The sequence below is a fragment of the Gymnoscopelus microlampas genome, assembly GCF_963454915.1.
Source record: "Gymnoscopelus microlampas genome assembly, chromosome: 13".
Lineage (NCBI taxonomy): Eukaryota > Metazoa > Chordata > Actinopteri > Myctophiformes > Myctophidae > Gymnoscopelus > Gymnoscopelus microlampas.
The window spans coordinates 28,178,905-28,205,545 of NC_139950.1; the positions used below are offsets into that span (position 1 = coordinate 28,178,905).

Here is a 26,641-nt window from a genome sequence, read left to right on the forward strand (position 1 = left end):
CAGAGACGCTGGCGGACAAAGGACATGGGACAGAGGCAGGGTAGTGATAGATGCTTTGCAAACCACTCACATTCATACAGAAATAAGACATTTTGTCAGGCAGGCAAACAGGGAGACCAAAAGGTGACGGAACACCCAGAGAGAAGCGGAGACAATTAAAACTGTGTGGAAGATTTAAGAGATTTAGGCCAAGGGACAGCACAGAGGACGGAAGTGAAAAGAATGAAGAACAAAAAGGCACTCCAACTGCAGTCCACACACACACACACACACACACACACACACACACACACACACACACACACACACACACACACACACACACACACACACACACACACACACACACACACACACACACACACACACACACACACACACACACACACACACACACTGAAGGTCAAAGTGTGGCTACTGGTACATGCCCCTGGTTATCAGCATGGTTGCCATGGTTTTCTTTCACTGGGGAGGATTGGCGATCTGAACCCAATATTCCTGATGTGTATTCTGTACTTGTACCATGATTCAAATGATGCAGGCAAGAAACAGAACAAGCAATGTATTCCATGTTTCTGTTTGTACCTCAAGACAAACACGTTTTGAAAAATGTATTTAAAAAAGTATTTAAAAGGTGGTTATTGCAGCCTAATTAAGAATGATTCAATCAGATCTAAGTGAGTCAATGTTGCATTCATTTGAGGATGAATAGTGAGTGATGATACATGATGAGGTGGTCTCTAGACACATGACATGACTATGATTAAAACTCTCTGTTCTCGTCAGAGATGACTGGACAGCTGATACAGTATGTGGCCTGGTTGCAGCAGACAGTCAACACATTTAGCCAGTCAGCTCCAGCAGTCTACCTTTTGGAAGGATTTGAAGTGTCTGTAGAATTGCCATCAGCAGTCAATGACCTCTAGCCAGGAAACGTTGTAAAAAAGTATGGAAATACTAACATTCCTAAACGAATGAATGAATTAATATCCGATATGTTTCCACCACAATGTTAACATGTTGTCAACATATTTTCTCTAAACTTCTTTAAATAACTATAAATGATTATATTATACTATACATATTGGAGAACTTCATACAATTCCCAGACCTAGAATTTAATGCTAGAAAACTCTCTGAGCGGAAACTGTGGAACAGAGACTTGGCCGTGTACAGTGTAAGATTAGAGCTCTACTTTATATTCCGTTGGAATAAAAACATCTGACAAAAGCATTTTATTCCGTTGGAATAAAAACATCTGACAAAAGAATTTGTCTGAGTATGTATTATCAGATTTAGATGGTAATCAGTACTGTGTGGCTACTGTATGGCAATTGTTCAGTTGGAAAACAGCTGCCTATCTGATTCTGTGCATTAGACTACTTCTCCTTTTTCTGATTTGTCAAAAAATACTCAGGCAAAATGATCAGAAACAGACTGCGGTTTTATCACACAGGAGGAGTGAATCATACTGTGTGTGGACTGGCACAAACACACAAACACTTTCTCCTCCCATTATAAACACCTGTCCCTGCCATCAATGCCCGCACACGAACACGAACACGCACACACACACACACACACACACACACACACACACACACACACACACACACACACACACACACACACACACACACACACACACACACACACGCACACACACGCACACACACACACACGCACACACACACCTGTCTCCATAAGGAACATATGCTTGCTGTGCAAACAGCACATTTCAGGCTGTGTTATAGTTCTTTGTTTCAGCCTGTCTATGTGTCAGCACCCAACCACACATTTACTCTGTACAATCCTCAGTGTCATTTTACTCTCAACAGTTAAATTTGCACTGCAGATCAACATGGTCACTTCTTCATGTTGCAGTGTAGGACTATAGCTACTGAAAAGAAAGCCGTTAGTGTGGCGTGATAACGAAGGCTACAGGTGGAGTCACTTTTTATGGCATGCCTCATGAAAAAACAATGCAATGATTCACTTCCGAAAGTTATTGTCTGTCTGTCTGTCTGTCTGTCTGTGTATATATATATATATATATATATTTTTTTTTTAAATAGATTTGTTTTACAACATCACGATGTGATGCGCTGTGGCAATGTAGATTGCCTAATTTAGCTATTTTCAAAAATAAATGTAAAGTACAAATTAGGGCGTGCGTCACTGATGGCATAAGGGATTGGGTTTGTGCTATAATATGCTTTGCGCATTAGGATACGGTTACTTTTTAGCAATATGGCATTTTGGATTAGCTGCATGCTAATAACAAATCTAAGGTACAGTAGACCAATATGCCACATGGATTAGCTTGCACAGGCAAAGCTCTCATAAATAAAACATGATAGACACTAGGAGAGAGGGAGAACAGCGAGCACACTGAGAATGTCATGGTGATTTGATGATGTGCTATGAACGAACACACACACACACACACACACACACACACACACAGCATATGGAAAGTATTCCCTGCCTGGCTGTATTTCTGCTATGACAAAGGAGAAGGTGCTGACTTGGGACTCCATAATGATTTTGCCTGTTACCATATGCCTTAATCTTTCCTATTCCATGCTATAAGGTCTATTAACTCATTGAGTGCCAGAATTTTTTATTTTATTTAAACGTTTGGCAATTCTGGCACTCAATTTTACTACCTATGAGTATGTAAAAGAACAGAAACGAATAAACAAAAAATATTTAAAAATGATGTTGTCCCAGTGCCAGAGTTTTTTTCACAGAAAACAAAAAGTGCTTAGGAAGCGAGATACAGCCTTTTTCAGTTCTAAGTTAAACAAGGAGTGGATGGAGCTGCACACCTTCAGATGATGATATCTTGGGTTCTGAACATGTTTTTCAAAAAAAAAAAAAAAAAAAAAAAAAAAATTTTTTTTTGTTTACTTATGCTAATTTTTCAAAAACACGTGAAACACGTTAATGGCACGTTGAGCCATAGCGCTAAAAACACGTGAAACACGTTAATGGCACTCAGTGAGTTAATGTACAACCCAGAGATGGCCAAAGTGTGCCAGTCAGCATAGCCCAGATTGAGAGTGAGTGAGTGAGTGAGTGAGTGAGTGAGTGAGTGAGTGAGTGAGTGAGTGAGTGAGTGAGTGAGTGAGTGAGTGAGAGAAAGAGATAGAGATAGAGATAGAGATAGAGATAGAGCATAAAATGGGTTAGAAGGACACCAAGAGGGAAAGGCCAAGTGGGAAGCAAGAAACAGGAGGAATAGAAGGGGAGGGTGAGAATGAGAGAGAGAGAGAGAGAGAGAGAGATGCTACTTTGATGCTATCACTTCTCACTCCAGGCACATCACACGTTGTCTCCCCCCTCCCCCCTTCTATCCTGTACTATTGATTCCAGCATGGCACATATTCCTCTTCTATTCCATACAGACATCTACTAAAGAAGAGCTACCCTAACAGAACATCTTATTATTTAGTACATGATGACTGCAAGCATAATACTGTTTGTGTGAACTGATCCAGTATTCTCTGTATAGTATGTCCATGTCTCAGCAGAGCACTTCAAACTATTGAGTTGGCGCTTCTTTGCACTGATCTCCGGGGGCCAATATTTCCAATATTTCAACAAACATGATCTGGTCAACTTGAAGTTAACCTCTGTTCAGTCTTAAATAAGACATAACCAAAGATCTATCATACTGTGTCAATACTCAGTTTCAGGTCTACGGTTACAGAGAGCATCTCATTCTGAGTGTAGTGTGTGCTAGGGCTGGGCAATATGACTTAAACTCAATATTACCATTATTTCAAACTTTTTCCTTGATTACGACGATTAATGAACTTTTTTTAATAGCGAAAATAGAAGATCTACAAGCTCACGAGTCACAACGTCTCACGTTGTGAGCTTGTAGATTTATTGGCTGTTTTCTCTACTTTGCATGCCACCATTGTACAATAAAGTATAATTCAGGGGTAAGTGGTTAACTCGACTAATTGATTTAGTCGATAATAAAAAATATATTCAATTTTTTTGGTTAATTCGTAGATCTATAAAAATGAAATGAAACAAGAACCTTGCTTCTCGATTACAGTAATTGGTTCTAAATATCGTTTTTTCAATATATTTTGGCCAGCCCTAGCGTGTGCTGACAGAGAGAGATGTCTGACACTGAATACTGTGCTGATATAGACAGTACACCTCTAGCCTCTGACATCCTGCCGGCGTGTGCTGCCAGCTACAGTAGCACGCGCGCACGCGCGCACACACACACACACACACACACACACACACACACACACACACACACACACACACACACACACACACACACACACACACACACACACACACACACACACACACACACACACACACACACACACACACACACACACACACACACACACACACACACACACACACACACACACACACACACACACACCTTTGTTGCATCCAGCACATGGCTAGAGAGCAAAATAAGGAAGAATGTGTGTTCAATTTAAAACTGAGGATGGACGTTTATTAATGGTTCAGTGTGTGCGGTGTTAAAGCCTCCCCCCATCACATGCATACACGTGCGCGTGTGTGTGTGTGTGTGTGTGTGTGTGTGTGTGTGTGTGTGTGTGTGTGTGTGTGTGTGTGTGTGTGTGTGTGTGTGTGTGTGTGTGTGTGTGTGTGTGTGTGTGTGTGTGTGTGTATGCAACCCCCACCCAACCCCAAGTTTCGCTGACGGCAGAGCTTTTAACAGGGGTCTAATTGTACTGCAACTGTGTTGGTGTGTTGGTGTGTATTTATGTGTGTGTGTGTGTGTGTGTGTGTGTGTGTGTGTGTGTGTGTGTGTGTGTGTGCACATGCGCATGCATGTGTGCGTGCGTGCATGCACACACGTGCATGCTGTCTGAACCCTGAAAAGACTGAAATCACACCCATTCTGCAGACATGGGGTTAGTTACCATGGTAACCGAAGCGTAGGCTTATTCTCCGCATCCCGGGGAATCTGACATGCGAGAGAGTGTGTGCTCGCGCACAAATACACATCCATGTACATACACACATGCAGTCTCTTGAGTACGGCACTGCGGACTTCCCCCTTGCTGAGATTATGAACCTGCATTATGAACCTGCAAAGGAGCTTAGCAGAGGATAGGAGAGGAGGGAAGAGGCAGTTCCTATCAGAACTAACAATGGGAAGGACCCCTCCCCACACATCTACACTTCCATGTGTGGAATGAGCTAGAACCTTTTCTGGATCAGGGCCCACTTGAAAATCTCGAAAGTGTTCACGGCCGGGCCCACCCATCTGACCACTTAACCCGTGGTCAGATGGCTGGGCCGTGTGCATTTTAAAGAGCATGTTTACTTTAATGATCAATCGATCGATTGTGTTCCGGCTTGGACCAAGAAGAATACTTCCCATTTATCAGTGTAACAATGAAAATGTATTTTCAAAGAAAAAATACTAAGATATTTTCTTATTTTTTATTTAAAAATATATATATTAATATTATACTTTCATTAAGATCGTAGTGGTTTTTAGAAATATATATTTTTGGGCCTTTTCAATAGTATAGTGGAGAGTGACAAGAAACGGGGAGAGAGAGAGACAGGGAGTGGCACGGGAATTGAACCCATGACTCGCTGACAGGCTACATTAGAGCGTCTAGGTGTGCGTCTTGTGCCCCAAGATCGTTGTGTTTTGCCAATTATTTGGGGGCCCACTTACAATATCCTCACAGCCCACTTGTTGGAAATGACTGAGCTAGAAGCTTCCTCAATGTTTAGCTCTACAGAACAAGACACTAGCAACCTGTCCACTGCAGTGAAACACAACCACAACCGCCAGAGGGCCCTAGTCTGTGTATAGCCTAATTTATACTTCGTCATGGATGGTGTCACTCGCCAAAAATAACCCATCTACAGCCTCAGTCACAACGTGTCGTGATGTAACAACTTAATATGTAAGAGTGCCTCAAGTTAAGACTTACAGTATCACTTTAGAGCAAGCCAATGCTGAAAGTGTTTTAAGAAACAGTCCGCACTCACAGATGTTTTTGTGTTTTAAATTCTGACATGGACGTGTTTCGGAAAGATTCTGGCACTGTAGTGAAAATCTGGCTTAAGTTCATTTATTAAGATACTCTACCATGATACAGGTTGGACAAAATGACATTTTAATAATTTAAAAAAAGTGATAGCACCGCTCAATGTTAATTATGTGATTAAATTAACCTCAAAGTGATTGCGTTTGCACGTAAAACACTCCACAATTAACCAATACACTGTGTCATCACTGTAGCATCATCCGAACCAGGTCTCTCTTGAGAATTAGACGACAGGTCTTAATGAGATTACCTGTATACGCAAAGGTTAAATAAAAACATCACAACACAAGACCATTACACTTCATGGATCTCTAAATCAATATCTGACATATGATGCAAGTCAAGACATTGAGATAATCTGTCGATCTGTGTATGGAGAGTCTCAACTATGTATGTACACTTCTACTGTAGGTTGCTCTTTTTTAACGTGATGTGATGTGATTCAAGACTAATTGAGAACAATTGACAGAAATTGACCGCAAAAAAATGAAGTGTTTTGAGATTGATTAGTGCATCAACCACTGTAAGCGAAACACGCCCGCTTCCTTTTTTTTTTACAGATCTACCTGTTCCACAGTCTTTTAAAAAAAATAGCTTGTGGCATATTGGGCATTCTACCCTTTAACTCATTGAGTGCCATTAACGTGTTTCACGTGTTTTAGCGCTATGGTGTTGAGTGCCACACGTGTTTCACGTGTTTTTGAAAAAAATAGAAAAACTTTTTGAACCCAAGATATCATCATCTGAAGATTTGCAGCTCCATCCACTCCTTGTTTAACTTATAACTTTAAAAAAGCTGTATCTTGCTTCCTAAGCACTTTTTTTTTACTGTGAAAAAATAAAACAAAATAAAATAAAAAATTGTAATGGCCAGAAATAGATAATACAAATGTGGGCACTCAATGAGTTAAAAAGAAAACATTTATTCTGCTTTTTGTTTTGGACGGACCTACAGAGAAAGGAAAAGTCTAAAAGAGAGAGGAGAAACCGCCTTTCTAACTGCCTTATTACTGATGAATAGATAATTAGGAGTAACATAAAATGTCTGTCTGTTGAGGTAATCGTTTTTCTTGTATTGTTGTTTTTAAACTCAGCATGTGTTCCTGTCTAGACAGTAAAGCAGCAGAAGAGATACCAGCATAGTCCACTCTTGGCCAGATGGACAGATCACATTGCAAACGAGGAGGAGGAGAAAACGAGGCATTAGCGTTGTCTTTCTTTAGTTTTCTGATGTTATCTATCAACCAGAGAGCTTTTAGCACCGAGCCCCAGGCTGGACAGAGGACAGAGCCAGGTGGGCTCCACTGCCCCCCAGGGCACTTGTATAGAAGTGACTTTCTGCTGATAGGCACATGTACCCACATCTACTCAGGCGCACGCATGCACGCACACACACACACACACACACACACACACACACACACACACACACACACACACACACACACACACACACACACACACACACACACACACACACACACACACACACACACACACACACACACACACACACACACACACACCTGTTTCTTCCTCAAAAAGGAGTAATTTTAGACATTTACTTCCCATTGACTGGATACGTCCCAGCCATATGGCTTCCTCCCTGTTCAGTGTTGTTTATTTCATTGTCATCCGCACAGAGCGTATCAGCAAATAAGACAGAAAAAGAAAGAAAATCACTTTCAAGTTGTTTGGAAGAAGGCTATTAATACCATATTACCTTTCCACACTGCTAAAGCACTTCCAGCAGCGGTTCTTAAGTGAGTTACCTTACCAATTTTGTCACAAGTTCTCTGGTTACAATATAGATTGATCTGGTGCCAGGTGGTTCAGCCAGTTAGTGCAGAGACCATATGCTCGTTATGAGCACGAGGACCTGGGTTAAAATCCAACCCCCATCTTGTCTCGCATGTCTATCCCGTCTCTCTGCCCTTGGTTTCTTGTCTCTCTACACTGATCGGAAAAAAAGCATAAAAAAGCTAATATAGCTTTATAAACTGAAATGTTTTAAAATGTTTGTCTTGCTGTAGTGGCCCTTAACTGCTCGAGTATACTGTAGTATATGAACACAGTGAAAGCAGCACAGATCCAGACCAGATACCACAGTGCATGGAGCCTGCAGACGCATCCCAGCTGTTCTGCTTCCGCTCACAAATGGGACAAGAGAAGCTTCTAGCTTCCTCTTCATTCAACAACACTACTGCTGGATGTAAAAATAGCTCCTCACATACAAAGTTAAAGGCAACCTACTGTACACCGCAAACTGCAAATTCTACTCTTCATATCGTAATAGGCTAGACATTGTGCATGTCAACGCACTCTCACACACACACACACACACACACACACACACACACACACACACACACACACACACACACACACACACACACACACACACACACACACACACACACACACACCTACAATAACATACAACATATGAAAGCAGATATACTGTACATTACACATACACACTCAGTTATTTTGGTCAGCCGCGGTTCAGTTCCTGTAAGTTGTGATTATGTGATGTGACGCTGTGTGTGGTTGTGGGCAGTAGTGGAAGAAGTACAGATTTTTTACTTAAGTAAAAGTAGCAATAATACCTTTTTGAAAATAGCAGATCTACAAGCTCACAACGCCTTGCTGTGATGAGACACCTTGTGAGTTTGGAGATTTTTTAATAGTATAAAATAGGGCTTAAGTGGTTAATGTATGTTTTTTAAGAATAATCAAAATCAGCAAAGTAACAGAAACTAAAGCTGTCAAATAATTGTAGTGGAGTAAAAAATTACACCCAAGTACAGTACTTGAACAAATGTACTTTCCACCACTAGTTGTGGGCTCAAAGTGCTCTCTCAAGACCTTGACATTGAGTGGTGTTCAAAGAGTGGCCGTGTGTGGCTGCATGTCCAAGAGAGACTGTACGCAATGCAACCATCCTGTTTGTTTGTAGCGGTAGTGGTAAACCTTGTTTGTAGGAGGAGATCGCATTAACACACAATTAGTGACCCAACGACCCTAAAGCCAGATATTCAGCAAACCCTTATGACCTGGTTATGACTAGTCTTTGGTTTGAGCTCATACCAAACTATAACTACAGTCATAATGAATGACAGTACCACTGATACAGAACCAGAGTTGTCTACAGTAGTTGTCTCAGCTTACGAAAAAGAAGCTTCTGTTACTGTTTAATCTGTTTAAGATGTACTAAGTAACTTCAACGTATTTGAATGTGCAACGTGCTAGTAGGTCCACTATATTCATACCTTGTGATTTTTACATTTTCAAATGGTATAACCAAATCACTCTCAGTCTCATTGCTAGGACCCGTTAAAACTACACACAATTCATTTAATATTGAATTCTAATGAGATAGAATGTTGATGGTTGTTCTGTAAATATAACTAAATCACCCAGCTCGATCTGCCATCTCATCAGATAATAAGGGCAGCTAATGGAATGTGCATGAAAATACACAGTTAGCCTACTGTTCCATGATAACAAATTGATTTGCACATGATTTTGATGATGAACCAAAGATGCCAGAATGCAAGACATTACTGGGATATTCAAAAGAATAAAAAATACATTTGGTTACTGAGGTCTGTAAAAGAGGATTCAGAGCAATAAAAAGAACCACTGGCTTGATGAAAACGCTAGAATAAGTAATAACAAGGACCCACACACAACACATGCATTCCTTTTGAGTGTTTTCCACGATGGCATCCAAGTCAAAAACAAAAACATCCATGGCTGTGTTTGACCCAACAGGATTGTGTGTGTGTGTGTGTGTGTGTGTGTGTGTGTGTGTGTGTGTGTGTGTGTGTGTGTGTGTGTGTGTGTGTGTGTGTGTGTGTGTGTGTGTGTGTGTGTGTGTGTGTGTGGGTACCAACTCTAGCCACTAACAGAGCATCTTTGTGAGATCAGCTAAGGAAGCAGCAGGCAGTGGCAGCCTTACCAGACCATAGATCTTCAAACTAAAATGTTTAAAAATGCCTCTAAACTAGACAAACATGGGAAGTTGAAGCAGAACATTTACAGTTAATTAATGAATTAAAATAAAGCATTATAATTAGTATTGTAGAGTCTCAAACTATAAGGTGAGGACAAATTACAACAAAGAAAGAAAGAAGAAAATCAGACCAAAAGCCAGGGCAGTAAAACCTTAAATGGAAGCTTATTTAGGGTTTTGATGCAAAGTAAAAGGATGTTGTTTGTGGCAGGGTTCCAACGGACAAATATTTAAAGCTCTGTTTCCTACATATTCTCATATAGTCTTTTATACTGAACGCTCAATAACCAGGAAAACAAAAAAGGTCAAATGTGTGAGAAAATAAGCTAAAACTCTGAGGCGCCGATAGATAGAGCAGTGTTACTGACATCACTGCAGACTGCCAGTCACATGTGCCTCCCGGGTGGAAAAATACCCCAAGTAATTCATGTCTACAGTATGTTCAGTCCTGGCTCTCAGGGCATAATGAACAGGACAGTCAATGTGAAGCTATGGCTGAGCCCAAGTCAGCCGGCAGGCCATTTGCCGAAGAGCCTTGAGGGCAGCCCAGTGTGAACGGAGCCCTCTGTTCACCGTTAAACGCAGTCAAAACAACGAAAGCTCCCGGCCCAAACACCACGCCCCAAAACCAAAGCAGCGATGGTAGGAGAGAACACAGCAAACGTTTTAGCGCTGGCCAAGAGCTGGAGGGCAGGGGGAAATGTTACAGTACTTGGTGATTTGAACGACATGAAATGTGAATTAAACTTGGTTGCGTGCCATGTTGCGTCCTAAAAATTGGTTTGTAGATTCTGAAAATAATTTAGAATTTCTTTGTGGTTAAGTGGTTAACATACTCCATACCATACTTGTTTATCCGAGTTAAATTAACACTGAGGACTTCACGGTGTGAAAGAGTGAAGACGAAAGAGCCTTCTTCAATAAACAAGGATAAAGGAATTCACTTGGAGAGCTTTGAAAGAAGTTGGACAAAACATAACAGGGAATTAAACTGTGCTGCTGTGCTGGATGTGGGCTGAGTTACACCACTGAACGTAGGCCACACCAAGGTCACTCAATTAAAAAGGAGGCCCAGAAATGGCTCTTGTCCCTGGTTGTCAGTCCAAATAGACATATTTGGACTGACCACCAGGGACAAGAAGACTTCTGTGAGGATTCTGCTGTGCAGAATCGGGAGACCAGAAAACCTCAATCTTAGCCGACGCTGAGAGGGAAATGTGATTACTGAAAAACATGCAGCCGTTTCAGCTACAGAAGATGTGATTTAGTTTGTTACAATAATTATGTTTGTTACTACAAGCGTAAATTTCCATAAACACAACCACATTCAAGACGATTCAGTTCTTTCAGTAAGTATTTTTACATGGTCAAAATGATGCCTAACATTCCGTCTCTGCTCCTTCTTCAGTGGTTGTGTCTTACTACGATAATGTGGAAAATGTTGATTGACAAAACACATGTACTTACTGCGCACCTGCATGCATGCACATGCACACACGCAGGCAGGCAGACACACACACACAGCTGTTCACTTTTGATCATTACAGCACGCTGTAAAGTAAAAAAAAAGTGCAGTAAGATCGTCTAGAGTCTAGACTTCCAACACAATCTACTGTACAGGCACAATCTCGGAAACCTGGAACTCATACACATAATGTAGCGCCCACACACACACACACACACACACACACACACACACACACACACACACACACACACACACACACACACACACACACACACACACACACACACACACACACACACACACACACACACACACACACACACACACACACACACACGAGGGCTGACAAAGTCAGATGAAAAAACATTATTATGGGTATATCTTGGCCAGGGCCACTTTTAACAACCTCTGCACAAAGTCATTCTGCATGTGTGTCGCATGTGCACACACACACACACACACACACACAAACATACTATCAGTAGTATGGATACAGGAAGTGGGGGTTGGGGGTGGCAGTGGGTAGAAAACATGGGAAACAAGAGAACAAGAGTGGAGAGAAGAAAATAATGGAGGAAGGAAGGACGGGAAGCCCCGTCCAATCTATCTGTCTGTCTGTCTGTCTGTCTGTCTGTCTGTGTGTGTGCCTGCCTGCCTGCCTGCCTGTCTGTCTATTGATAGCTTTAGGAGGTTAATCAGTAAATGTGTTCTCAGCAACAGTACAAGATTCACAGACTCAGCTAGATCATTAACTCAATAACGTCCCTTCCTCACTCATCTTCCAGTAGAGAAAGAAAGTGGCTTTGTACCGTTAGTAGCAGCTCGCAAGAAGAAACAAGGCAACTCTGAAGAAAGAGGGCACTACTGGTGCCCTGTTCTGGGGAAGGGTCCAACAACATTAGAAGGTCATTGCTGTAGCCTTAGTTTATCTCCACGGAGAGAACGATCACTAACTTTAAAACACATTACAGTAGGACCCAAATACTATATATATATATATATATATATATATATATATATATATATATATATATATATATATAGCATGAAGCCAAATATAATAGAAGTTGGAATATTGTGGTATTTATGTGCTATTACGCAGTAGACTGTACCACTTATTTCTAATCATCAATAAATAACGTTTTTGTCTTCCTTTAAAGCGAGTCCTGGCATTGAATTTAGGGTAGAACCATAGGATTTATTTTTCAAATCAGATAACGCAGCCAACCATGTCAAGCTGGCTCTAAATCCACCTTCAAAGTGCTGTGCGATATAGCTGCAGTTAACTAAAGGCCTGTTAAGTCCATTACGCTCAAGAACCAAAACTGGTTCTGTTTCATCTGGCCTGTGGAAATTTGAGAACAGTTACTTGACAAAAAAGGAAAACAGAAAAGAAAAATACAAAAAACTAAACAATGGAAATAGGGGGTGAGAGACCAGCAGAGGAGAGAGTATTAAAACCAAGTTGTGTCAATGTGTCCCAAAGGACTGACTCCTGAAGACAGTAGAACACTAGATCCTGAAGAACTGTTGGGAGTCGTGTGTGAGTGCTTGCACTCCGGCCCAACTGAGCTGGCCTTGTTCTCTCATTCTATGCAGTGGCTCATCAAACTCTAATGTCAAAACGGTAACAGAAATTATGACATTTTCTGTGTGCCAACAGGGCGAATGATACACAGCGGGTAAAAAGGCTAATAGGACACAATCGTGTCATAGATGAGATGGTTTATTACCTATACTCAATACAGCGCCTGGGTTTGGATCCGCCCTTCAAGACCATCGATTGGGCTCGTTCTCTCAGTCTAGTGCCAGGGTGACATGTGTGTCTTAACTTCCTGCGTCCCAATCAATTTAGAGTCGAGGGTCTTCACCCTTGGCTTCTAAACAGATTTATGCCCAATCCGAAGACTTTGAGCTGTTTATTGTGGCAATTACTGTGGCTGATAATCAGCTAAAAACATCATTACCGATAGTCCAGTGATTGTCTGGGAAGGAGGAGTTGGAGAGGAAAGAGACAATGAAAGCCATTTTAAACATCAATTCAGAAAACTGACCTCTGTTCATGTCTACTCGTGCATGGGGGTAAGCATGTGGTACATTGAACTAATCTTCCAAGATCCATACTACGAAAAAGCCTCCCACTTTTGTCGGAAATGCACGCTATTGTCTAAATCCAATTCCCAGTAGGGCTAACCCGTCTCATTACCAGCTTACTGAGTGGGCGTCAGAAGCTGGTTAAGACCCTCAGAGGTAACCAACATGCTGCAGAGACACAAAGAGGGAGGGCAAAGGGGGAGCAGGGAGGTCTTAAGCTGCAGGTGTTTTTGGGTGCCAGAATACTTCAGAATCAGAAGAATCACAATCAACTTTATTATCACTTCACAGTTTTACAGGTGTGAAGAAGAGGGTGTGCGCTTTTTTGTACCCTGGTGGTTTGACACAATAAGTGTGACCGTGACGTAAACAAACACAGGCAAGGGCCAGCCAGTGAAGATTAATCAAATATTGATTGGGAAGCTATTGCTTCACTGTGGCACCACATTGTCCTTCTATAGCTAAAACAGCTGGGAGTTATGGATGAAGCTTCTACCACCATGTCCCTGTGAGGGATCCCTCTCTTGCCCTGCTCATAGAATTCTAATAAAAGCACAATTTAAATGGTCAGAGCATTCCACAATCCACACACATATATCATCATGGCCATTCGCTACATTTGCCATATCAATAGCATGTTGGTTTGCCATTGCTATAGCGGTTTAAGAATAAAGTGTGAAAAAGACCAGTGGCTATGGCTAAATGCCAGCTAATGTTCTTAAGCCTAATCGCCACCTCGTCATCCACAAATACTGCAGGTCAGTACTTAACCTCCTCATTGACTCTGTGATACGTAGTTTTGAACAGGCCTGCTGGAGCTTTTGAAGGCTTATTATGTTAAGGCTAATACAATAGGCCGATTGTTTAAACATGATGACCAGGGGGTGATTAGCTGGCTGCCTAGAGCCAACATCTGAGATCTGATTAGGCAGCTAACTGATGGACATGCAGTTGAACTTATTGCCACACTTATAGTTGTGTGTGTGTGTGTGTGTGTGTGTGTGTGTGTGTGTGTGTGTGTGTGTGTGTGTGTGTGTGTGTGTGTGTGTGTGTGTGTGTGTGTGTGTGTGTGTGGGGGGGGGGGGGTTATAAATGACTTTATAAACGTATAACAAATGTGTATACACAGTGACTGAGCCAATACAAGGTTTCATTCTATAATCCTCTGAATTACCGTTTTCTCCATCCAAGCATTCAGAAATAGCTCATGTTAGGAGATGGACAAACTTCCTCTGCAGAGAGTCAAAAGTAGCCAGAGGGAAGAGTCACAGTCCTAAGTCTGTAGCGTGGGAAAGCTCTCTGTCTATCTGTCTGTCTGAAAATGTAGTGAGACACTAACATTCCTAAAGTCCTTCTACAGCAAGCATACTGGGTCATTTTACTTCCTGCTCAACAGTCCTAAAGTTAAATATAATCATCTCTGTTAAATATAATTGTTGTCGCGCATAAACCATGTATCTCCATATTTACATGTTTTTTCCCCTAGTTCATTACTTTGTATTTTTGAACATTTTTGTCTTTAGTGACATGCCCAAAATATGGACGCCCGGTTGAAAGTGGTTAAGTCTGTCTGTCTGTCGGTTTTAGAGATATTTAACCAATGAAAAGAATGAACAATAGCTTTCGTGACTAAATAATTAATACATAGGATGCATTGGAATACAGGTTCTTCTTTTTTTTCAAACCATGAAAATGGTGAAAATTCTGCTATCCAGCCTGGTCTTGCTTCAAGTGGAAGACTGTTTCTTGTCATCAGAAAACCCAGAGCCCCCTCCATCATGTTATGCTTCTTCCTTCCCTCCATATATCTAACGCGCATCTCTAGAACCCACATCCCCTTCACTCTCTCAGTCTTTCTGCAGCTCGTTAAGATAAAAGGATCAAATGACAATGATTAAGTGTGGCGACGGTGAAATCGGTCACGTGCCAGGACCCAGATACAGAACTGAACAGTGAATAAATCACAGATAAGACATGGCCACATTCAACACGCCGTGGAACTGTCATCTTGTCACGTCTTTCTGACCACACTTTCAAGTCCAAATTTGCACAGGCTTAGGATTGGAATCACAATCTGTTTTAGCAGCCAAGTACACATACAAGGATTATTTTCTTTGTAGGTTGCTCTCTTAGATCAAAGCCATAAATTCAGCAACAAAGTAAGATCTGATGACCTGGTTAAATAAACTGACACTGACATGGCATGGTTACCAGAATCTAAACCAGATCTAAACAGAATATTTGATATTCAGTTACACAGAAATGTGTTAACATCTACCCAGAATGTGTTCTTGAAAAAGACATTTCCGGTTCTATGACATTTTGTCTGATAAAAATAGTGTTTAATGGTATTTAAAGAAGTTAAAAAACACATTTGTGTGGAATGGTTATTGTGAAAACTTTACCAGTGAAATATTATAGCAAAAAAACGTTTGTATAATTTAGAAAGTTGCACAGTATTACTTTAAGTCTAAATCCATCCCAGACCTTAATAACGCAAAGCGTGAGAAGCAGAACCACATCTCTGTGTGTGTGTGTGTGTGTGTGTGTGTGTGTGTGTGTGTGTGTGTGTGTGTGTGTGTGTGTGTGTGTGTGTGTGTGTGTGTGTGTGTGTGTGTGTGTGTGTGTGTGTGTGTGTGTGTGTGTGTGTGTGTGTGTGTGTGTGTGTGTGTGTGTGTGTGTGTGTGTGTGTGTGTGTGTGTGTGTGTGTGTGTGTGTGTGTGAGAGTGTGTGTAACAGCACGTCTGACGTCTATGTTTACAGAGCCCTGGCTAACATCTGGATGGAGGTCAGGATGCCACATCACACACAGACACACACTTACTACCACTGACTAAAATGTTTATATTGCCGTGCCTTATGCGCGTGTGGTGTATGTATGCATCTATATATATATATATATATATGTATGCACGTGTGCAGGTCTGTGTCTCTAGCAGTTCTGATTTGTGTTGGGAGAGTGATTGCATTTTCCTTTGCAACTCCACTTACTAACTTAAGAGCCACTGATGCAGCACGGTTGACTGCTGCAGCCCAAGAGACCAACCCTGGCATTTAGCAGCGTAGGTCTGTTATTAAAATAACAGTGAACTTGACCGTACACATCATGACCAGGAATACCTCATTATTGGTTTTGGTTAGGATGGGGAGGTGACCTCCTTGGAATCTTGGGAGTATAGTGTATTGTTTACATTGGAGCTGCATGTTTGTAACTTTCTAGCAGAGCTACAGTAGACTTTCAAAACTCAGCACAAAGTCATAATTTTCATCATAGCCATAACTCTGCTGGTTCTGGTTCCCCAACTTTTTAGCTCGAGACCCAAAAGAGAAATTAGATGTTTGCCCAGGACCCAAACTAGTGAAAAATGTTGCATTTTTGGGGATTCTTTTGTAATAATAATAATTAAAAGCTAAATGTAGGAAACAAAAAAATAAAGGGGTATTTACTCCCGGCCCATAAAAATTGACCCGTGACCCAAAGATGGGTCCCGACCCACTGTTTGGGAACCAGTGCTCTACACCTCTCAAGTTGAAATCTAGACCTTTAACGTGAACTCACTGCAGAACTAATGTCTGTCTTTACCTTACGGTAGACCTGAAAATATGACATGCTTTTAAAAGACAAACAAGATGACATGTGGTTACCTGGTAGTAGCTTTTTATCTGTCTGATGAGAATAGTGAGGTTCTGGATGCGCAGCGTGGGATCATTGTTTACTTTCTTGTTGGTCCTCTGGACACTGGCTTTGGGATTTCTGCAAACATCAAGACAGAATATTATTAACAAAACATGTGAGAAATGTAGAACATTTATGGAAAGTAGATTGGAAAGTAAATTTTAAAGCAATGAAATTGTAAAGCAATAAAACTGTGTAAACAGTTTCATTGCTTTTTTTGTGGGAAACAATACAGCATAATGAGAAAATGGATATGCATAATTCTGAAGGCTGCGTTTGTAGATTTAGATTATATACTGCACATCTTTGTCATTTAGACATGCCCTGTATGAGAAAGTGTCAATAGGCTGTCAGCATTAGCAGCAGGGTGACAATGGGCACATTTTTATATAAAGTCAGTGCCATATCTATACAGTTACAGTCACCCCAGGGTTTCTGGGAGGGATGGAGTCCATGGAAAAGGCTGATCCACTCAAACCTGGCAGGGAGGTGCTCCATACAGCTTCCTCCACAAGGTACTGCCACTGTGGCGAGTCTCTGGCAATCACGTTCCACGTCAGAAAAAGTATTTTTCATCTGAAGTGAGTGAATTCTACAGGTTGGATTGACCATAAAACCCAGGCTGCAAGCGCACCTGCATAAAAGCCAATAAAGCAATATGCACGCCTCCTTAAAATGGCATGCCCACAGGTCGGATTGGGCATAAACAGTAGTTGTAATATGATGCAGGAAAGGTCATCATCAGGTCAATGCCCAGGCCAAGCCACGGCCCCCTAAAATGCCATGTCATACCCACAGCAAAAACATACCAAACAGGGCATTCCACACCCATGCCAAAACAGCCAAAACACAGCATGGCACACCCATACCCATGCCAAAACACCCATGCCACGCCCATACCTGTGCCTGTGCCAAAACAGAGGCTTGCAATGAACAACTTTACTATCAACATCCCCATAACCAAGCATTCCTATTCTCCAACCATCATGTTCCCTATTCCCCAACCATCATATATCATATACAGTATAAATACAATATACTGTACCCTAGAAATATTCTGCCCCAAAATAATGATTTACGCATGTAATCTTAACGTCCAGATGCTCCAGTCACGCTGCTTCACTCCTGGTCAGATCTATGTTGGATGTTCCAGCATTGGAAATGGTAACAGTATGAAGTACAGTCAGTCTCCAGATGGCAAAACCACCACCATTTTCTATCCAGAAGCTTTAAATAAATAACTTCATCATATCATTTGGGTATGTCTGAAAGTTAGTAAGTCTGCATGTACAAAAAAACACAACATGCTGTATTTTCTTCAATAGACAAATGGAATTTGTACCGTCATTCACATACATGTACATATTTAATTTGCCAAAGGATCAATAAGTATTCACCATCTAACCATTCCTGAACATCTACACAAACATATTGTTTGTGGCTATTTAACCTGGGAAATGGCACATTGATTGCTAGTAGATGAGATAGATAGATAAAGAAAGATAGATAGTTTATTTATTTATTTACTTACATGGTATATGTACATTCTATGGTGGTATATAAATATTGCATTGTTGCTAGGAGACGAGTGAGACCGGTGTAAACACCACTAGAAAACAAAATCTTATGGATATTCTTTGGAGGCTAGCTGTATCTAATTAGCTCATGCTCTCTCAAGACAGATTCTGCTAACTGCAGAATCTGTCAGCACCACTGCCCTAAACATGTAGGGTTGTTGTTAGTAGGAATAAACACAGAAGCACCCGGGAGGAAGTGTACTAAGAAAGGGGAGGAGACAAACCGAGTTCCTGTCTCGGAGGTGGTGCCCCCAGAGGCAAAAACTAAGAAAAAAATGTGTTCACAGATTGATTATCTCATAACCAGCAAGTTTATGTTGTTTCTCAGGGAGGGCATACAGGAAGTTCAAAGAGATTGCAAAATTCAGGAAAGTGATGTTACTGTACATAAGTAAATTGTCTATATTTGGAACCAGCTTGAATGTAAGGGAAGTTAGGGAACTGAACTGTTTGCTTTAAACACTTAAACCACATACTTGGTTGACCGGATTCCCTCAGGGTTCTATATTAGTCTTCTAATATCTTCGCTGAGCTACGTCACGCTGCGACGCGTTGTGAGCTTGTAGATCAGGTATTTTCTGCCAAGGTTTTCCCCAGAATACGTGCTGGGGTTTAAGTGGTTAATAGATAGCTTGATATAGATTGATTTGAGTGGTGCATGTGGTGCTTCAACTCTGTGTTGTGTGCGTCCCATCTAACCTGAGACATTCAGAGGTCTGATTTCAGTAAATCAAAAATGAAGGTACATTGCAGTACAGTACATACAGTAGAGGTCTGATTGATCAGCCCTCTGGAAAGAACCTGGATGAATATGATCTTCTATTTGTACCGGTTTGTCAGATTCAGAGATAAAACTGTGTCCTACTAGAACATTGTATAACTGTATTGCCCAAGGGGTCTCTAGGGAGTGTGCGTGACTACTGATGCTGTCGCGGGTGTCGACATGTTTAAGTGAGCCTGTATTGAGACATTCCAAATTGCACACATCACCATCTCTCCACTCTGCTATCCAAAGCAATCCAAACAGACATATGTACCTATGCAAACATTTCTTGCTATATTCCAATGTTAAAAGATCTTTGCCTAATTTTGTAACTGACTGTGAGTCTTCTTCCTGCTGCTGTTTCCATCTGGTTCCGTTTTCGGTGACTCATGCCAACTGCATGTCACGGCATTCATAAACCTCTTCTTTGGCCTTCCTCTTCTCCTCTTACGTGGCAGTCGCATCTTCAGCATCCTTCTCCCAATGTACCCCTCATCCCTCCTTTTCCAGATGTCCAAACCATCTCAACTTCGCCTCTCTTGTTTTATCCCCAAACCTTCTAACCTGGGCTGATCCTCTAATGTAGTCATTTCTGATCCTGTCCTCCCTTGTCACTCCTAATAATTGACTATGATTAACGAGTAAAAAGGGTCATTGATGGGTATCTTGGGAAAAGTAAACCACTTACGCTTGTTTCGTACAACACTGTTGCGCCGCGAAAAATAGCCGATCGACAAGCTCACAACGTTTCACCGTTTACAACGCTGTACGATGGAGTAGCTTATAAATTAATTATAGAGACCTAATTTTGGCCTATAATGACATGCCCAAAATACGGACACCAGGGTTAATGTGGTTAAAGGTTGTTGAGGGTCTCCAGAAAGTAAGTACAGTAGTAGTCATTCAAACTAACCAACAAGGCTGCAATGGCCTGTGATCATCTCCTACCTGTAAAGTCTTATTAACTGGAAACGAGCACAGTAGCCTATTCAGTACCACTGTCTAGGGAATGGATGCTACTGTCTGAATTCATTGTCACTCAGGAGGACCATCTGATAAAGAACACACATCTCTGCAGTTACTATAGTTACTAGTATCTTTCTACAGTGTCAACCTTCCCGTTTTTTGTCAAATCACTTGATATTTTCTGGTCACTCTGTGGGGGAAAAAGCCTGGTTTATTATATGTACATCTTTCTTACAAGACACATCCAACGAGTCCGACCTATATATCATGGTCATTTAACATGCACTCATGGGGGGAGGGGATCTTATACTGTATGTGGATGTGCGCGTGCGTGTGCATGCATGCAGTGTGTAGGGTACATGCAGTCATGCGTGTGCGCCTATAGTATGTCTGCATCTGTGCTCTAGAATAGCACTGTTATGTTTGACAGTAGATGCAAGAGACGACACCTTTCCGTTTATCTTAGAACCAGATAATCCTCCCATTATCTACATGAAATCCATTGGAACTAGATGAATTGTCAAGCAATAGATCGAATAACTCTTAAGGTTCATGCTGTTGAGAATGAATGGTCATTTGAAACATTTTATGGGAATCAGCTGTACTGTGGGTGTGTTAATGGGTCCTGTGATCAGCAACCAACCACCCAATACATAACCCCCCCCCCCCCCCCGAACACACACACACACACACACACTTTGATCATCAGTACTAATCAGTGGAATATGTGTTCCCTTTAATGCTGGTCTGAATGAACACTGTCATGTGACCACCCCATCTCCCCTACAACACACACACACACACACACACACACACACACACACACACACACACACACACACACACACACACACACACACACACACACACACACACACACACACACACACACACACACACACACACACACACACACACACACACACACACACACACACACACACACACAAAGCTCCATTGAGAGCTGCGCAGGGGGTCTTATTTAACCCCTCAATTAAAAAGCAAAAAGGGGGCTGTAATCCTGACAGGATGAGGGCTAAGCGTGAAAGAATGAGACTGAGAGTTGGCCATTCACAGTTCCCACAGCCGCATCGCTATGCAGCATGGGAGCCAACAACATGGCTGCCGTACAAAAAAACAGCCACAAAAACGTCACAATCTTCCTTCATGTCCCATTGGCTTTGTCTCGCTGATTTTCTCTAACATAAACACACACACCAGCACACGACAAAGCCCCACGTGCACGTGCAGGTCTGCAGGCATGTGAATAATGGGCTCTTTTGTGGTATTTATTTGCACAAAACTTCCAGAGAATGCTCTCCTGCATTACCATGAAGACGAATTTACATCTTGTCGTGTGACGAAATCATGAGCATACTGAAAATAACTTAAGCAAGTGAAAAAAGCTACATTGCCCTGTCATACAATTAACCATTTAAACCTTTTATACTTAGAAGACTGGGGATGATCCACCAGGGCTATGTACTAGGTCCGCTCCTTTTTTCCCATCAACACCAAATCGCTTCAGCAAAAAATGAAGATCTACAAGCTCACAACACGTCACAACGCGACAAATATTCGACCCCAGAAAAAGGACGCTAGGGTTCAAGTGGTTAAGTATGAATTAGGCTTACGAGTACAGCAACTGGTAATAATATCACTATATAGACAGACAGCTTATAAGCTAGAAAGCCAGACACAGACAATTAGTCAGCAAGGCAGTCAGTCAGTCAGACAGACAGACAGTGCTGTCATCCATAGTCAATGCGGGCTAATACAGAGGCCTGGGGCCAAAGGGGGCGTTTCTCCTGTCCTTGATTGGCTGGATGAGTAAAAGAGTCGCACTAACCTATATATGACAGGGTACATTAGGGTCAGCATGCGTGCCCAGGCGCGCATACGCACACACAATAAGGGAGCATGTTTGGCCACGCGTTAGGCATAGAGGCTGCAAGCCATGCTGTCCAAACATAGCAGGGGGTGGTGTGTGTTTGAGTATTTGAGTGTGAGAGTGTGTGTGTGTGTGTGTGTGTGTGTGTGTGTGTGTGTGTGTGTGTGTGTGTGTGTGTGTGTGTGTGTGTATGTGTGTGTGTGTGTGTGTGTGTGTGTGTGTGTGTGTGTGTGTGTGTGTGTGTGTGTGTGTGTGTGTGTGTGTGTGTGTGCATGCGTAAGTGCGTGCATCTGAGATAGAAACAGGCGAATAGCAGAGAGGAATGTGGGGGTTGTTGTTGGGAGACTTGTAAGTCACACAGCTAGACCTAAACGGCTAGCAAGACGACTGTATTCGTGTGTCCAATCACCATATATTTGGGCACAGATTTTATCTGCAGTAACCAGTACTGGTATGTCCATAAGTGCTGTTTTCCATCTTAAATCGTCTATCGGCAGACACACGTTCCTAAAAGTACCAATGTTGGAGGTTGACAATTCATAGGGTCATGTCAACTTATAGGTGTCCTCCTGTGAAACTAGCTGATCTACAAGCTCACTGAGAGCTAGCAGATGTGTTTTTTTCTTTACAATTTGTGTCTATAATGACATGCTCAAAATAGACACCTTCCAAGTTGTTCAGTTTTCTCACCCACAACCCTTTTCCCTGGGGGACACAGATGCATACAAGCACAGCCCAGAATCCCATCAATGCAAGGAGTCCTATCTCTCTCTGGCTCATTTGCTCGTCCTTTCTTTTCATTAGCTTTTCTCTACAAGCCTTTCCTTTATCTGTGTCCTTAAACAGGGCCTCTTCCCATTCCTCCAAACTGGTTTCTAGGCCCTAGGGGAACCATGACTAAACTCTGTCCTGCCGGATTGGAAATTTGTGTTTCAATATCTTTATTAGGGAAACACTGATAACATGGATTAATTATTGTTAGTAGTTACTACCCACATGATCCATCAATATGGATATGAGACAAATGGCGAACAAAACAATTTGATACCTTTAGATTTGAAACGGTATTTTCTCCCTTAATGAGGTAGATCATTATGAGACAGGCAGAAATTAAGCAAAGTTTTATATTTTTTTATATCACAATATTGTTGACTTAACATAAACCCTACACTGTATGGTTTTAGATTTTAGCACTATCAACGCCTTGTATATACTTTTCAGATATTCTCAGGCAAATATCATGTTTGAGTCTGTTGTAACTGAACATGTATGACGAAGCAGTTTAGATGAAGGGGTCTGAAACAGCCCGCTAATAGACACCCTATTCCTGCATCCTTTTCTTTGGGGCATTACATGTCCTTCCCTGGTCCTATGGGGTCCGACGCACAAACACACATTACTTGTACTTCCCTGGTCGTATGGGGTCCGAGTCTGACACATAAACACACATTACATGTACTTCCCTGGTCGTATTGGGTCCAACGCATAAACACACACAACTCCTAAAGTTATGCTGCAGTCACTTCCTGTCGGAGACTCTTATACACACATCCACACAGAGAGAGTGAGAGAGAGAGATTGAATTACATCACTGGTTCTCAATGTTGAGTCCGGGGACCACTGTAGGGTCCAAATGGATTGACAAAACCACATCACATTTTTCAGCTGAAACTTAAGTTATTCTTCAACAACTTATAACTTAAGCTTAATGTTTGCCCCCCTGATGTTCTGGATTCTTTGATATTAAAGACCCAGATAGTAGCAGCAGAGAGAGAGTAGCACAGCAGACAGTAGCAGCACCACACAGGTCTGCTGCTTCACTCCAGCTGGAATCCCAAATATGTCTGTAAATACCTAGTCCCGTAGAAATACAAGAAAGACACCAGCATGCTGCTCAAAGAAAACAGGAGGAGAGAGGGGTGGGGTGGGCTATGGAGGTAAGGAATGGATGGCTAGAACAAGAGAGTGGCAGGAATTAGATAAGAGAACAGTGGTTAAGTGGGGTCCGGTGACCCCCCGGGGGGTCCTTGAGGAAATACGGGTCTTTACCTCTGAGAGTGTAAAAATGGAACCAAATAAAATGGACCCTTACCTTAAGGGTGCATTTGGTTCTATTAGATTTTTTAAATGTGGGTCTGTGGCCTAATCAAATGCATATCAAACTAGGGGTCCTTGAAAACAAAACACAGCAGTGTGAAAGAGATGCACGGGGGGAGATGAAGTATCCAGACTGGGAACAAGTGAAAGAGGGAGAGAAAAGGGGACGAGACAGCAGAGGAGGTGAAGGAGAACATGAGAGGAGCAGAAAGAGGCACTGTGTTCATCTAACACCACTTAAGCCCTATATACTTAGTCATACGACAGATATAAATAACAAAAATAGCCGATCTACTGAACAAGATAATAATGTGTTGCCATCCGATGTGACTTGTGAGCTTGTAGACTGGCTATTTTCAATGCAAGTCGGGTAAGTCGGTGAACATCTTGTCAGAGTACCCGTTGTACCTGTTCTCAAGAACCGAGAGTGGTACCCACTACTAGCATATGACCGATCTACTAAATATGGAGATACAGGGATCCCTGATGTCCTAAGAAAATGCTGACATTGTTGGATAGATAGATAGATCTTTATTGATCCCGATTCCCGGGTGGGCAATTCAGTCGCCAGTCCACATTTGAATACATTACAGTCATCGGCAAGATTCGGCATACTTAACACATTGACTCCCTGAATTATTTTCACTGCCTATTGTTATTCATGCCAGAGATTTTTCAATGAAAAAAAGAAAAGTACTCAGGAGCAGAGATACAAAATTTTAAAGTTTTAAGTTAACAAGGAAGTGGATGAGAGTAAAGATCTTCGAAAATTCATATCTCCTTGGTCTTTGGGTCAAAAAAAAAAAAAAAAAAAGTAAAAAAAAAAAAAAAAAAAAAAAATTTTTTTTGCTAAAATCGATCTTGGCAGGCAAGTGATGAAAAGCTAATATCGAGTTAACTCGATCTAGGCAGTCAATTAAGGACAAACATTGATCCCATATTTGTGGATCTCCATGTCTGAGCTGATGATCCATATTATGTAGATTTCGGACATCAGTGATCTATGACATATATATGACGTATGACTCATTTTAGCTTGGCGGCGTAGCACGAAAATCGTTCAATTTTGTGATTAAAGCGCCAAATTTGGCAGAAGTGTTTATTGATATATTGGAAACAAAACTGGATATTGGGACATCAGAAATTGTCACCCTTGTGGGCGGGGCCGGCATTTTTCAAAATGGCCACCAAACCTTCCTAAATCACCCTCTAGCAGCTACAGATTTTGCCTTAGGAAGCTGAAATGTTGCATGAAGGTCAAGTATATGTTTGTGAAGCTGTGTGTGCGTGTTCGTGTCAATTGGTTAAAAGGGGGTGTGGCAATGGGAGTGGCCGATCAAAGAAATTGCATAACTTTGATATAGATGTACAGATTTTCACAAAATGTTGTGGAAAGGTTGGTCATGAACAGCTGAGTAACTGTTCATACCATCTTCCAAAAAGGGGGTGTGGCAGTGGGAGTGGCCTATGGGGCACCAAAACAATCGTTCATTTTATGATGAAAGCACCACATTTGGCGGCTCTGTTGATAGATATATGTTGAACAAAACTGGATATTGGGACATCACAAATTCTCACCCTGGTGGGCGTGGCCGCCATTTTTCAAAATGGCCACCAGCGGTTGATCAAATCCTCCTAATTTTTGTCCTAGTAAGCTAACATGTTGCGTGATGTATGTGAGTATGAAGGTGTGTGGGTGTGTTCATGCTAATCACCTAAAAGGGGGCGTTGCAATGGGAGTGGCCTAGTTAGCAGCAATATTTTGGGAGAATTGTTCAAATAGTGATACAAGTTGGAAATTTGGTACAAATCATCTTTGGAGATCACGCTTCGATTTAGAAAACCGGGCCACTCCTAAATCAAAGATGGCAGCCATTTTTTTTCAAGATGGCCGCCAACACTGTTTTTGCATTTCTGCATATCTTTTAATTATTTGAGGTCAATCACCAAATAGCACTCCCATAGTATGTTTTTGAACATTTTAAAACAGGAGTTACCATTTCTA

The 26,641-nt window shown here is 41.6% G+C and overlaps 1 protein-coding gene across 5 annotated transcripts in view; it reads right to left on the reverse strand.

Annotated features, from left to right (window-relative positions):
* ccdc88ab (coiled-coil domain containing 88Ab) overlaps positions 1-26,641 on the reverse strand; it is a 105,472-nt gene that overhangs the window by 64,885 nt on the left and 13,946 nt on the right. For 4 of the 5 annotated variants that reach the window (XM_084076749.1, XM_084076751.1, XM_084076748.1 and 1 more), the window contains exon 3: positions 17,312-17,420. In XM_084076749.1, the coding sequence (XP_083932875.1) occupies positions 17,312-17,420 (109 nt within the window). Of the gene's footprint in view, positions 1-4,937; positions 5,013-17,311; positions 17,421-26,641 lie in introns of those variants that run through there. The other variant, XM_084076750.1, reaches the window with a different exon arrangement.